The following is an 11,965-nucleotide window of genomic DNA, read 5'->3' as shown; positions in this document are numbered from 1 at the left end:
AATCAAGGCTGATTCAGTATTTAGCTAGTCTTAAGAGGATCGGTAGATCAGCTTCTTAAGAGGATACTAGTGAGAAAATCAGTGTACTGTTAGTCACTTAGCAGGTTGCAAAGTGCAGTTGTAACACTCATTGATTTTAGTGGATTGCCTTCATCAGAAGAAGGAAGAAATCACCTTCACAGGTGGACTGGATTAGCTTGAGCTTTTATCTCAAGTGAACCAGGATAAAATACTCGTGTGCTTTACTTCCTATCATTCAGCACTTAGTTTTTATCTTTGAGTTTTGAAAAAGGCCAAAAGTTTACCCGAGATACAAAAACTCTATTCAAACCCCCCCCTTTCTAGTGTTTTTCGCACCTTCAATGTGTCCGTGGTGTGGCAGTGCTCAAGAAACGATTGGCCATGCTCTTTTGTTCTGTCCGGTGGTGCGGAGGTGGTGGTTTGCTTCTTCCCTGGGTCTGCGATTGGACAGTGAGGTTGATTTTCATGAGTTCGTGGTTGCCTTGTTCTCGGAAGCTGAGATGTCTGTTGTTGCTGTGTTTTGTCAACTTTGTTATACCATTTGGGAGGCCAGAAACAAGTTAATTTATGACGGGGTGCAAGCTTCAACCGAGGTGATTTTGTCTCGTGCTGCTGGCCTTGCGTCTACGACTGGTGTGGCGCCTGCTCCCCTGCGTGATGGAGCTGTTAGAGCTGTGTGGACCGGGCCTAATGAGGATACCATCAAGGTCAATTTCGATGCAGCTTGGGCTGATACCAGAGGTGCTAGCTGCGGGATGGTGGCAAGGAATGGAGCGGGAGAGGTTATGGCAGCTGCAACTAGGCCAGGGGTCGATGTGCTCTCTCCTCTTCTAGCCGAGGCAGCAGCGTTCCGGTGGGTGATGGTGCTGTCAATGGAGCTCGGGTTCAGGACTGTCAACTTTGAAACCGACTTCAAGCTACTCTATGATGCTTGGCGTATGAAGAATTTGGGTTCATCTTATTTGTTTGCTCTTTTGTCTGATTGTAAGGATTTGGTCCAGTTTTTTGATTTTTGTTCTCTCTCGTTTGTTCGTAGAACTGGTAATAAGGTTGCTGATTTCTTGGCTAAGCGAGCGGGGGACTTTGGTGATTCGGTTTGGATCGATGAAGTTCCCCAGGCCGCTATGCAGTTGATTTTGGATGATGTAAGGGCCCTTGTGCCCAGCTGATCTTTTCTCTTAATATTATTTCCATTTCAAAAAAAAAACATGATAAAACTTTTGCAATGGTTCTTGGTAGATGGTTTTATTTTCTATTTAATTATTTGTTTTGACTCTTTCTTTGAAAATTAAAATCCTATCCACTCCAAATCGAATAAAATTGGACTGGATTGGTTCGCATTTGAAAAGAAAACATAATCAAGTGGGTAATATAATTATAAAACCGAAGCAAGCGGTTTGGATGAGTTTTCTCCTTAAAACTGAAACAAACCGGAATGTGAACACCCTTAGGAAGAACCAGTTGTCTCAAATCTATTATCAAATTTCAGCCGAATTGAATGGTGAAAGAATCTTCAATAGCAATTTTACGATTTGCTCTATATTTGAGAAAGAATGACTTTCTCTATTCTCTCTCAATCTGACTGTTCTCTCTTCACACAAATACCTCTCTTAAAACCCTAATCAGACCATTCTCCACTAAAACAAGTGAGACGCAAAGCGAGTTTAACATTTGAGTATTTTCTTCGCGTAGGAAGGAAGCTTAAACCCAACATGTCAGTAGGTGCATCAACTATTCTTGAATTAAGTGAATTATAAGGATATCCAAAGGCATCATGTATATCTATAAATAATGCTTGTGCTTTTGAAGTGCGTGCAACCCAAGAAAATTCAAGTAAACCAATAATACCAGTTTATGTTTCATTAGAGTGCAAGTTTTTTATGTAGACACAAACATAAAAGAGACCGAAAATAACATGCTGACTGAACTAATTTTATTCATAACAACACAAGCCAATGATCCATAACTTAATGCAAAGCACAGGAGAGTTGGAAGTTTGAAAGGAAAGATAATTGAAGTTTATGACTTAGTGATTATTGTGGTAATTCTCTTTGAGAATTTAAAATAGAACTCTCCCCTGCTCCATGTTCATCTTGGTAAGGTGGATCTCCTGAGGAAGATTATGGTACTTGACACCATGCATCTCAAATATCTTTTTCAATTCCAAGACCAGCTCCGTTATTCGAACGCTTCGCTCGCCGTAGTTCTGATGGTTGATGGTGTGTTGCACACATAAACACAGCTTCAACTTGTCCACATGGTCTATTTGTTTGGCTAGCACACTGTGCTTAGGATTCCAATATTTTGGCTTGCTCTCGATGTACCTAAACTCAACCACACATCACAAATATTAACAAACAATTTTTTTTGCATATTTGCTTCATTCATGTCAATGTTCAAAAACAAATTGTTGGTAGCAAAAGGTAAAATAAAAAAATTGTTCAGGACACAAAAGTACAGAGGAATAAAGAGCCCTTACATTTGTATTGATTTCTTGACGGCAATGATTGTTTCCATGGGAGTTGACACATCAATAGTGAAATCAATTGAGTCGCACATCTCTGGACTCCTATAGAAATTGCTTATTGGCTTAGTGAGCAAAACTGCGTTAGGGTAGTATATTTTCTCATTGTCATATCGAAGAAACACTGTTGTCAAGATATTCATCTCTTCCACAATCATCTGTAATATATAAGTACAAATCAAATGGATGTGGAAATGAAGTAACTTGGTTTTTGCATAATGCTATAAAGATTTAGACTTGACTAGGTAAACATCCCGTTTGAACACACTAAATAAGCTCTAATAAGTGCTCTTTCGTGTGAATCCAAACGAGCTCTAAGGCTTTTGAAGTTACCTGAACACCATCAATGACGCAACGGTCTCCAATATCAAAAGGGTGCATGACAAAGACAAAGATTATGGCCTCCAAAACAGTCTTGCAGGTACCTTGGAAGGCAACCCCGATTAAAACGGTTTGTGTGATGCAGAAGAGTATTATCTTCATGGTAGCCATTCCCATCAGTAGAAGGATCACAATGATTATTATCACACTTACAACCGCGCTAGCTAGTTTATGAAGCTGCTGCACTGCTGTTTTGGTATCATTCAGTGATTGTGCAAGAGCTTTTCGTTCATAATAAGCTCGAATCTGATTACAAACTAGTCAGATAATTAGTTATCAATATTAATCATTTTTACGTTTGAACTAACATATCTACTGAAGTTTTACATTAGACTAGCTGTTTATCGGGTAAGTTAAAAGGAAAAAAAATACGAACAAGTACTTAAAAATTGGAAGCTTATCACAAAAGAATTTGATGATCATCACAAACTGGAAGTACTTACCACCCAATTTCTGAATGAAGATCTGCTGATTTTCCCAGTTTCAAGAGCACCTTCAAAGAGTGGGAATATGGTGTGTATCTCAACCCTCTTCAAAAATCTCATTAGATCCTCTTCTTCTATGTACCTTCATTAAATAATGAAATACCATATTTGAATCATCCCATTATATGTGTCTCTGTGATTTTACTTGACAGGTAAACTTCATATTTCTTTCTATCTCGCTTTTCCTATCATCATATCACTCTTAAGTTTTAAGTCATCTTGGATTCTATCATGCTAGTACTCATGTTAAAAAAAGTATAATTCTAAGCAACCAATCCAGTAATGCAGGGAAAAAATATTCAAAACCTATATTATTTTGTTAAAATTAAGTGAATCTTTAGTCGGAAACTAAGATTGGACAGCCATGTTGGAGCAGATTGTGGATCAAGGATTCAAGCTTTCTTTTTTTGGTCAAAGGAATGAATTTCACTCATAGAAGCCTGGTGAAACAAGGAACTTACAAAAAGGCTATTAGGGCCTTAACTCCTCAAACAAGATAATCCAAGTGGGGTGAGCTAATAAGCACCAAACATTCCCAAGGATTCAAGCTCAAACAGGTTTTAATTAGACTAGTATAGTTGAATATTAGACCAGTAACTGTAAGTGTGAGAATTAGTTGGCTTGAGCCCATAACTAATGGGGCTACTTTCAGCTCTAGCCTGAAGTTTGACAAAAAAAAAAGCTCTAGCCTGAAGCAATACCAGTCCCACTATAGAGAATATAAACTTGGAATTGTGGAGCACTGGTTTTGTAGGACCAACATGGATAATGGACCAATTGAAAACATCTGATCTAAGTGGGGAGGCACAACTAACAGCAATAATGTTCATTGCCAAAGGTAGGTGAGTGAGTGAGTGTACGAGGCTGTTGCGCACTCAACAGACTTCGGATTGAAAACAGGTTGATGGTGCTAGTAGGGACCATGGACTGAAAACAGAATAGGAAAATAATACTAAGAATAGGAAAGTGATGTTGCACTATCAATATGTGGTCACTTTCGTGGCATAAACTAAAGACCAGTCACTTTACCAGACCTAAAACAAATGTAACTTTTTATTTTTATTTTAACCCAAATTATTCACAATATTTCTATCAACACACTTTTCAGCCCAGGTCAGTGGAGTTGGCCATAATTACCTGAACCTGTTTGCTCACCCTCACACCCCCTACACTTCGGTTTGAGAGGATTATAAGGAATTAAGGACCACAAAATAAAAAATAACACTAGACCTAACCCACTAATTTGAGAGGAGACTTTATCAATGGCCTTAATTAGATCATAATGGTGAGGTTAACATGCACATCTTAATTAAGACAATAAATATATGGATTTTTGCACTTGCAACTTTCTTACTTAAAATAACTCACAAACAATACAAATTATAAAAGAAAGTCTTGTACACATCTTAACCCAAAACCTTAAGGCATTAGGTTTATGGGTCACATCTCTTATAAACTCTCCCTCTCACCTTGACTTCTCCGATGTGTAACTTGACTCCAACACTTGATTCCAACAGTTTTGTTGACATTTTTTTCCATTTGTGATTCTTAATATTATTGACTATAGTTTTGAACCCATGCTATGCAACTATGTGACATTTAGGAGATACAATTAAGATTTTGAGTTGAGTTCCAAAGCTAAAAAAATTTAAAGTTAATTTTATTTTCTAAAGTCCTAAAACCAATAATAAAGTGTATAAAATTAGTTGTTAGTGACATTAGCAATTATAGATAAAGAAAAAAATTCATTGGAAGATTTATTCATAGTCATTTTCAATATCACTATTTATTTACATTAAATTCATAGTCCATATTACCATTGAAGTGTAATATAAAATTATGTTTTTAAAACACAACTTTATATAATGAAGATAAAAGATATGAGACCAACCCCCTCATATAGGTAATATTTACATCAAACCACGCACGGCCCATAGCACTGCAAAGTAAACTATTTGGAACTAAAAAATATTAATATAATAGTATTGTGAGACCGGATGAATAATGCTAAGAACCAAGGGCTTGTTTGGTGGTCAAGATAGAATATGATATGTGAACATGATAACAACATGATAGGATAAGAGCATGATAGACTCTTATCCTATCCTGTGTTTGGGGTGCACATGATAAAGACATGATATGATAATGAAAAATGTATCAAATTTATATTTGAATAAAAAATACATTTAAAAATTGATCATTCTATTAAATTTATTTTTTTTATACATTTTCATGAATGAGTCTATATTTTAAAATAAATAAAATTAATTTGAATTTTATTAATTAGCCTATTTTATTGTTTTGAAGATAGCTTATATTTTAAATAAAATTATGCAATTAACCAATTGATTTTCACTTTAGTTGTGACATGTGATAATTAACAATAAAAGTTAACTAAATTAAGAATATTGTTATTTTAAAAGTATTTTATATTTAAATTATAAATTACTATATAAGTAGATAAATAATTTTAAATAATAGGAGATGAAAATAGAAAATTAGTTTATTACTATTAAAAAAATTAATATTTGTAATCAATTAGTTTTCACTTAACAGTGACACGTGATAAATAATAGAAATTAACTAAATTAAAAATATTAATATTTCAAAAGTATTTATATTTAAATTATTATATAAGTAGATAAATAATTTTTAAATAATATGAGATGAAAATATTAAATTAGTCTATTACTATTAATAAATCAATATTTGTAAGTGAGTAGTCTATTTTACTATTTATGAATAATAATTTTATTAATTTTTTATTTTAGTTAAATTAATATTTTTATATTTATTAATTAATATTATTATAAATTATAAATTATATAATAATAAAATAAATTAATTTGGAGCAAGGATACTAAAATAAAATATATAACTGGTATCCTATCTTGTTCTATCCTAACTCCCCACTCATGATAACTTTTGCACATGATGGACATGATAGGATAGGAGAAAGGATAGTGTTATCCTATCCTGCTGGCGCAACAAACAACAGATAACAACAAGATATGATTACTATCCTGTCATATTCTATCCTGTCCTGACCACCAAACGGGCACTAAGAACTAAGAACTCATGGTTGGAGCAAAATTTTCAAAGAGTTGCTTAAGCACATGTGGCAGTATAGACCCACATGAATAGTGCTAAGAACTAAGAACTAGCATTGGAGATGCTTTAAGAAGTTTTACTTTTTGAGTTCTTAGCATAAAAAATTAATTTTTTTTCTCTCATTTATCAACTAATTTAATTTAAGTATTGAATTAAGAGATTAATTTCTATGCACCGACGGTGTAAATAAGCTTTACACCATCATTCAATCACATCTCTCCATTTTGTTAGCTCACAATTAATTTTGAATTTAATAATATCTAAAATAGAAAATGGAAGGTTGTGATTAAATGATGGTGTAAAACTTTTTACACCGTCGGTGTATAGAAATTAATCTCTTGAATTAAAATTTAAATTTAAATCAAATTATATGAAAATAAAAAATATTACTAATATAATGGTATTGTGGGATCGAATTAATAGTGCTAAGAACTGAGAACTAAGAGTATCTCTAATGCAAGGTTCTTAGTTCTTATTTTTGAGTTAAGAACTAAGTTCTTAACCACTGAGGGGATGACGTGAAGTTTTTAGTTCTTAAAAATAAGAACTAGGTTCTTATATAAGAAGTTTTTCTTTTTGAGTTATTAGTATAAAAAATTAAATTTTTTCTCTCATTCATTTAATTTAAGCATTGAATTAGCATTTAAATTTAATCTTTCCGATGTATCAAAAAAAAGCATTTAAATTTAAATCAAAATTATATGGAAATAAAAATATTAATAGAATGGTATTGTGAGACCGGATTAGTGCTAAGAACTAAAAATTAAGAACTCATGCATGGTTGAAGCAAAATCTGCAAAACGTTGCTTAAGCACATGTGGCAGTACGACCCACATGAATTGTGCTAAGAACTAGCATTGGAGATGCTCTAAAAACTAATGGTTGAAGCAAAATCTATCAAGAGTTACGAGCCCACATGAATAATATTAAGAACTAAAAACTAAAAACCTAGCATTAGAGATGCTCTAAGAAGTAATAGGGAGTATTGACAAAAAAAAAAAAAAAAATTAAGCAAGATTTGAGTAAGTTAATAATGATAAAAACACCCATAACGTTTCTCACAATTGATATGGTAAGATAAAAAAAAAGTAAGGCTTCTTTAGCGTCTTGTTTGGGGTTCGATCCATTAGTGGTGGATATGGAAAAAGAAATTATTGGACTCTACTCACTTAACATGATCTTAAAGTTTCGAAGTGATTATTCTTAAGTCCGTTGCAGGTTGAATATATACCTTGGTGAAAAAAAGGATACACATGTCTACAGTTTTAATTTATTTAATTTTTCAATTTATAAATTCATATAAACTTAATCTATATTTTTTGTGCCATTTTAATATAATGCTTCTTCCAAAAAACAATTAATTCAGTTTTGTACGATGACTAAATTTAAAAACTAAATTACAAATAAACAATTGGCTTAAATAAAATTTAGTGCTCATTTTTTTAATAAGTTTTAATTTTAGTCCCTATAATCTTTTTGTTATGATATTTTTTTTCTAATTTTACGATTATTAATAATCCATAACTCTTGATGTCTCTGTCATAGGGGCCATATCACTCACGTTTTAGAAAATTCCCATTTGACTATGTTGCTGATGGCTAGTTTTTTTTTTAATAGAAAAGAGTAAATTGCAATGATATTCCTTAAGATTTATCAAACTATTGCATTGAACTCTTCTTTATTATTTAGCAAGACACTAACACTCTCATTTTATTGGGAACATTGCACTAACATTCCTTGAGGTTTATCATTATTGTATTGACTTCATATTAGATTTATCATTATAACACAGTCTAAATGATATATGAAGGAGGGGGCCGGGGAGGTGAATACATTTTGAAAAATAACAAACTCTAGGGAAGGTGATTGCAATTTCCCTAATAAAAATTTATCCTTGTAACTCAATTTATAATGATAGTAAGATATACAATAAGAGGTACATCTAATAAATATCTCATTTTTCTCTCTATCATAATATCACATATATTATTTCTCTCTCTGCTCTCTTCCTTACTCATTTTATGTGTCTGTTGAATTTCTATACTAGACAAATGTCTAAAAATCAAATTCCATTCAACTTCACATGGCAATGAGATTTTTTTTTTATTAAAATACCTAGCTATCAGATCTGATTTTACAGCAAAAATAAGCACCTGACAATGGTGACAGGTTCCTCTCTATTAATTACAATCCAGTGAGATATTAATAATAAGTTTAAAACCCAAAATTAGATGGACTGAATTCAAATTTGGATGTAAAAGATGGATTAAAAAAAATGGTACTTACTTGGCAGCAGGTTTGGCAACGTTCTTGAAAATCCTTTGAGCACAATTCCTGGCTTCCCACTCACTGCTAATCTCAGACTCAGCACTACCAAAATCATCCACAGTCCTTGAAATGGTAGACAAACCAGAAGATCTTACATAGTGAACAAGCCTCTTCACACTCCATGCAGAAGCTGTGCTCTCCATGCTCAGCTCCCTCAGCTTCTCCATATCAATCTTCCTCGACCCAAACCTCTTAGAGTACTTGTTATAATAGTTCTTAGCATCCTTCATCTTCCACCTCGCTGGCATCGACTTTGACCCCGCTAGGTGGTGGTGCTGCTGCTGCAATATTTGCTCAGCTTCTTCCATAGGTGGACCTGACAAAGTGTCGAGAATGTAGTGATGGAAAACGCTCTCTTTCATTCTGTCAAAGTAAGTTGTCACATGAAATGAAGCAGCTAGCATTTTCACTAGCACAATCTTCACCAGCCAGATGGTGGCGCCGACTAAAACCGCCACCAGTGCTTGAAACACCTTGTTGAGGAACTTGTGGTTTTTCTTCTGGACATCTTCGAACACCACGCTCCAGTAAGAGACCAAGACGAGTCCTAGCCATAAACAGTTCCTGATGGATCTTCTGATTCCGTAGATGAAGTAGAGGACCTTCTCCCTTAGCATGAAGTTTCGCTCGATGATGAAAACGGTGAGGCCGACTAGCCACCCTGAGAATAAACGGCCACTGAAAGTAACCATTGCCATCAAACACCACTTCCAAATCTCCAAACCGAACAAGTGTATGTTTTTTATGGACAATATTGTGACAGAACACACTAAGCATGTCAATATGTTCAGAAACAAAACCCACTCCACCAGAAGTCTCCACTTAACCCTGAATTTCCTTTTTTGGTGTGTCTTTGGAAACTGCTCTTCACCATCATCATCGTCGTCCTCCGGCTCTTCTTTTTCATCCCACTCACCATCATCGTCGTCATCGTCATCATCCACGGGAGGGATTGAGATCTTGTGGGAAGGTTGAAGGTCAGTTTCTTCAGATGCTGCTACTACTTTGTTGCGAGGTGAATAGTTATATTCAAGGATTCGGGATTTGGGCTTGGAGAAGCTAAGGCGCTCAAGAGTTTTGACTCTTGAGGGGTGTTTGGGGGGCTTTGCAGGAGCTTCTGCAGTCTGGCCATTTTCAGTGTCCATAGAGGATGCTTTAGGATTATGTTGATCGAGGAAAGAACAACTTGATCTGAAGAAAGAGTAATGGAATATATGAGGGTAGCAGACTAGAGATTTAAACCCTCTAAATCACATTGGATAAAGGGACAACTATTTTCCCACACACTAGCTTTCTTTCCTCATCACTTGAAAATAATTCATTCACATCATAATTTCACAACCATCTTGAAAGAGGTAAGAATACAATAGAGTAACGTGAGAAATATGATATGAGATGTGATACAGAAAGAAGAAAGGGATAAAAATAGGTAGAAATGAAATTGAAGAAAAAGTGAGTGTAAATATAAGGTGATATAGAATGCAGGAAAGATAAAGCTATAGGAAGGAAAGACAAGATGAAAAAAATGGGCAAATTCTGTGGTACCCTGAAATTCTTTTGGGTACGGTACCCCGACTAGATGAAATTGTGAAATTGTGAAATTGAAGGGTAGAGAAAGAGAGACAATTAGACATTTTAACTTTTGTTGGAATCTTAGACGTCATGCTGGTTGTTGCAGCTCTTTTTAAGTCAGAATCTAGTGGTGGAAGTGGAAATGTATGCGATATAAGAACAAGAGAGTTATCTACCACAATAAGGGTGAAATATGGAAATTGGTGTCTGGCGAACAACAAGATAATGAGATAATCTACTAAAATGCTCATGAATGGTGCTAGAGGCTTTTAGAAGTTAAAATTTTTGGAGATAAATAAGTTTTACATCATTTAAGGTACCGTACCCTCATTTAAATTAAGGTACCACAGCAAACACAAAAAAAATGAAAAGGTATGGAAAAAAATGTGGAAGGCAAATACGTGATGAAATAAAGAAAAGGTATATAAGTGATAGGAAGAGAAAGGAAGTGGAGAAAGATCATTGGGATAAACAAATTATCAAACTATTGTCTTTATTTCTTTTGAAAACAGAAAGAGAAGTTGTCGAAATAAGTGGGTTTAGGTTAATTACAATGGAAAATATTTGTAAACGCTCCATGGGATGTACACACCCCAAACCAAATGCTAAGAGAGAAGAAGAAAGAAATGAAAAATGTTATACAAAATCGGAAAAAGTTTAGCTAACACCCCACTTACAATTACACCCGGTGAGGTGAATAAAAATGATAAAAATGAAAGATATGATAGATGATGTGATAAAAAATAATAGAGCGATATGAAGAGAAAGATGATAGAAATGAAATTGAAGAAAAAGTGTGAGACTGTAGGGGTAAATAATTCAAAACCCATACTATAATATGATGTGATGCAAAGATAAAGGCAAAGAGAAAAATGAAGTGAATGCAAGCTTATTTTACTTTTGAGTGTTTAAAACTCATATTTGTATAGACAGTTAAATTTGACTTCCGATTCATGAACTACTAACAATAACGACATCTTTCATGCACCCTCATTTTATGTTCTATCCATATCTCTTATCAAATCACATTATATATCACATCAATCGTTTATCTCTTCTTATATCACTCTAGTGTCTACACTATTTAATATAAGAATGTTAATATTGACTATCAATCAGAAGTTGAGAGAGATCAAACAAAATAACAAGTGAAATTGTTCAGGTTTTAAATAATGTATCATTAAACTTTTATATAGTAGGACGTTTTAATGACCTTCTAGAATCACACGTATGTGATGTGTACAAATCCGTGATTGTCACCACTAGAATCACTACAATACGTGATGTGGCTTCCAATTAACAGTGGAGCTGTGAACTGGAGTTGGTGCCCCACCAAGAATCCAAACACTCATCATGTCTGATTCATTGTAGAAATTAACAAGTGGTTGAGGAAGGATCCCTCCTTACCAGCATGCGATAATTTCCGTACGAGCACTTTCAGAACAAAGAAAATATATCTAAACAAGATGAGTTGATGACCTATAATTCATTTACACACTCTAACTTTGTTTCCACTCCCCTTTTTATTTCTCTTTTCTTTTTC

At 34.1% G+C, this 11,965-nt stretch overlaps 2 protein-coding genes across 2 annotated transcripts; one reads left to right on the top strand and one right to left on the bottom strand.

Annotated features, from left to right (window-relative positions):
• The first annotated feature begins 362 nt into the window (after positions 1 to 362).
• Positions 363 to 1,190, top strand: LOC130712500 (uncharacterized). Its single transcript, XM_057562332.1, has one exon. The coding sequence runs from the start codon at positions 363 to 365 to the stop codon at positions 1,188 to 1,190; it is 828 nt and encodes a 275-aa protein (XP_057418315.1).
• Positions 1,191 to 1,932: 742 nt separating this feature from the next.
• On the bottom strand, positions 1,933 to 10,283 carry LOC130711285 (mechanosensitive ion channel protein 10-like). The gene is made up of 5 exons (XM_057560835.1): positions 8,809 to 10,283; positions 3,370 to 3,493; positions 2,879 to 3,172; positions 2,501 to 2,703; positions 1,933 to 2,345 (listed from the first exon to the last, which is right to left on the bottom strand). Exons 1-5 carry the CDS (start codon positions 9,993 to 9,995, stop codon positions 2,081 to 2,083), a joined length of 2,073 nt encoding a protein of 690 aa, XP_057416818.1. The 5' UTR covers positions 9,996 to 10,283; the 3' UTR covers positions 1,933 to 2,080.
• Positions 10,284 to 11,965: the final 1,682 nt, after the last annotated feature.

This window comes from Lotus japonicus, chromosome 4, assembly GCF_012489685.1.
Source record: "Lotus japonicus ecotype B-129 chromosome 4, LjGifu_v1.2".
NCBI lineage: Eukaryota > Viridiplantae > Streptophyta > Magnoliopsida > Fabales > Fabaceae > Lotus > Lotus japonicus.
The sequence above is the reverse complement of the archived record's forward strand: the minus strand, read 5'-3'. Positions and strand labels throughout refer to the sequence as shown.

What these genes read in the sequence shown, in the direction of transcription:
- LOC130711285 (XM_057560835.1), bottom strand. Translation starts at nt 9,995, where the DNA reads ATGGACACTGAAAATGGCCAGACTGCAGAAGCTCCTGCAAAGCCCCCC. An exon ending in CTTCATTCAGAAATTGGGTG is followed by an intron (nt 3,173 to 3,369) that starts GTAAGTACTTCC and finishes GTTTGTAATCAG; the next exon opens with ATTCGAGCTTATTATGAACG. An exon ending in GCGTCATTGATGGTGTTCAG is followed by an intron (nt 2,704 to 2,878) that starts GTAACTTCAAAA and finishes TATATATTACAG; the next exon opens with ATGATTGTGGAAGAGATGAA.
- LOC130712500 (XM_057562332.1), top strand. Translation starts at nt 363, where the DNA reads ATGTGTCCGTGGTGTGGCAGTGCTCAAGAAACGATTGGCCATGCTCTT.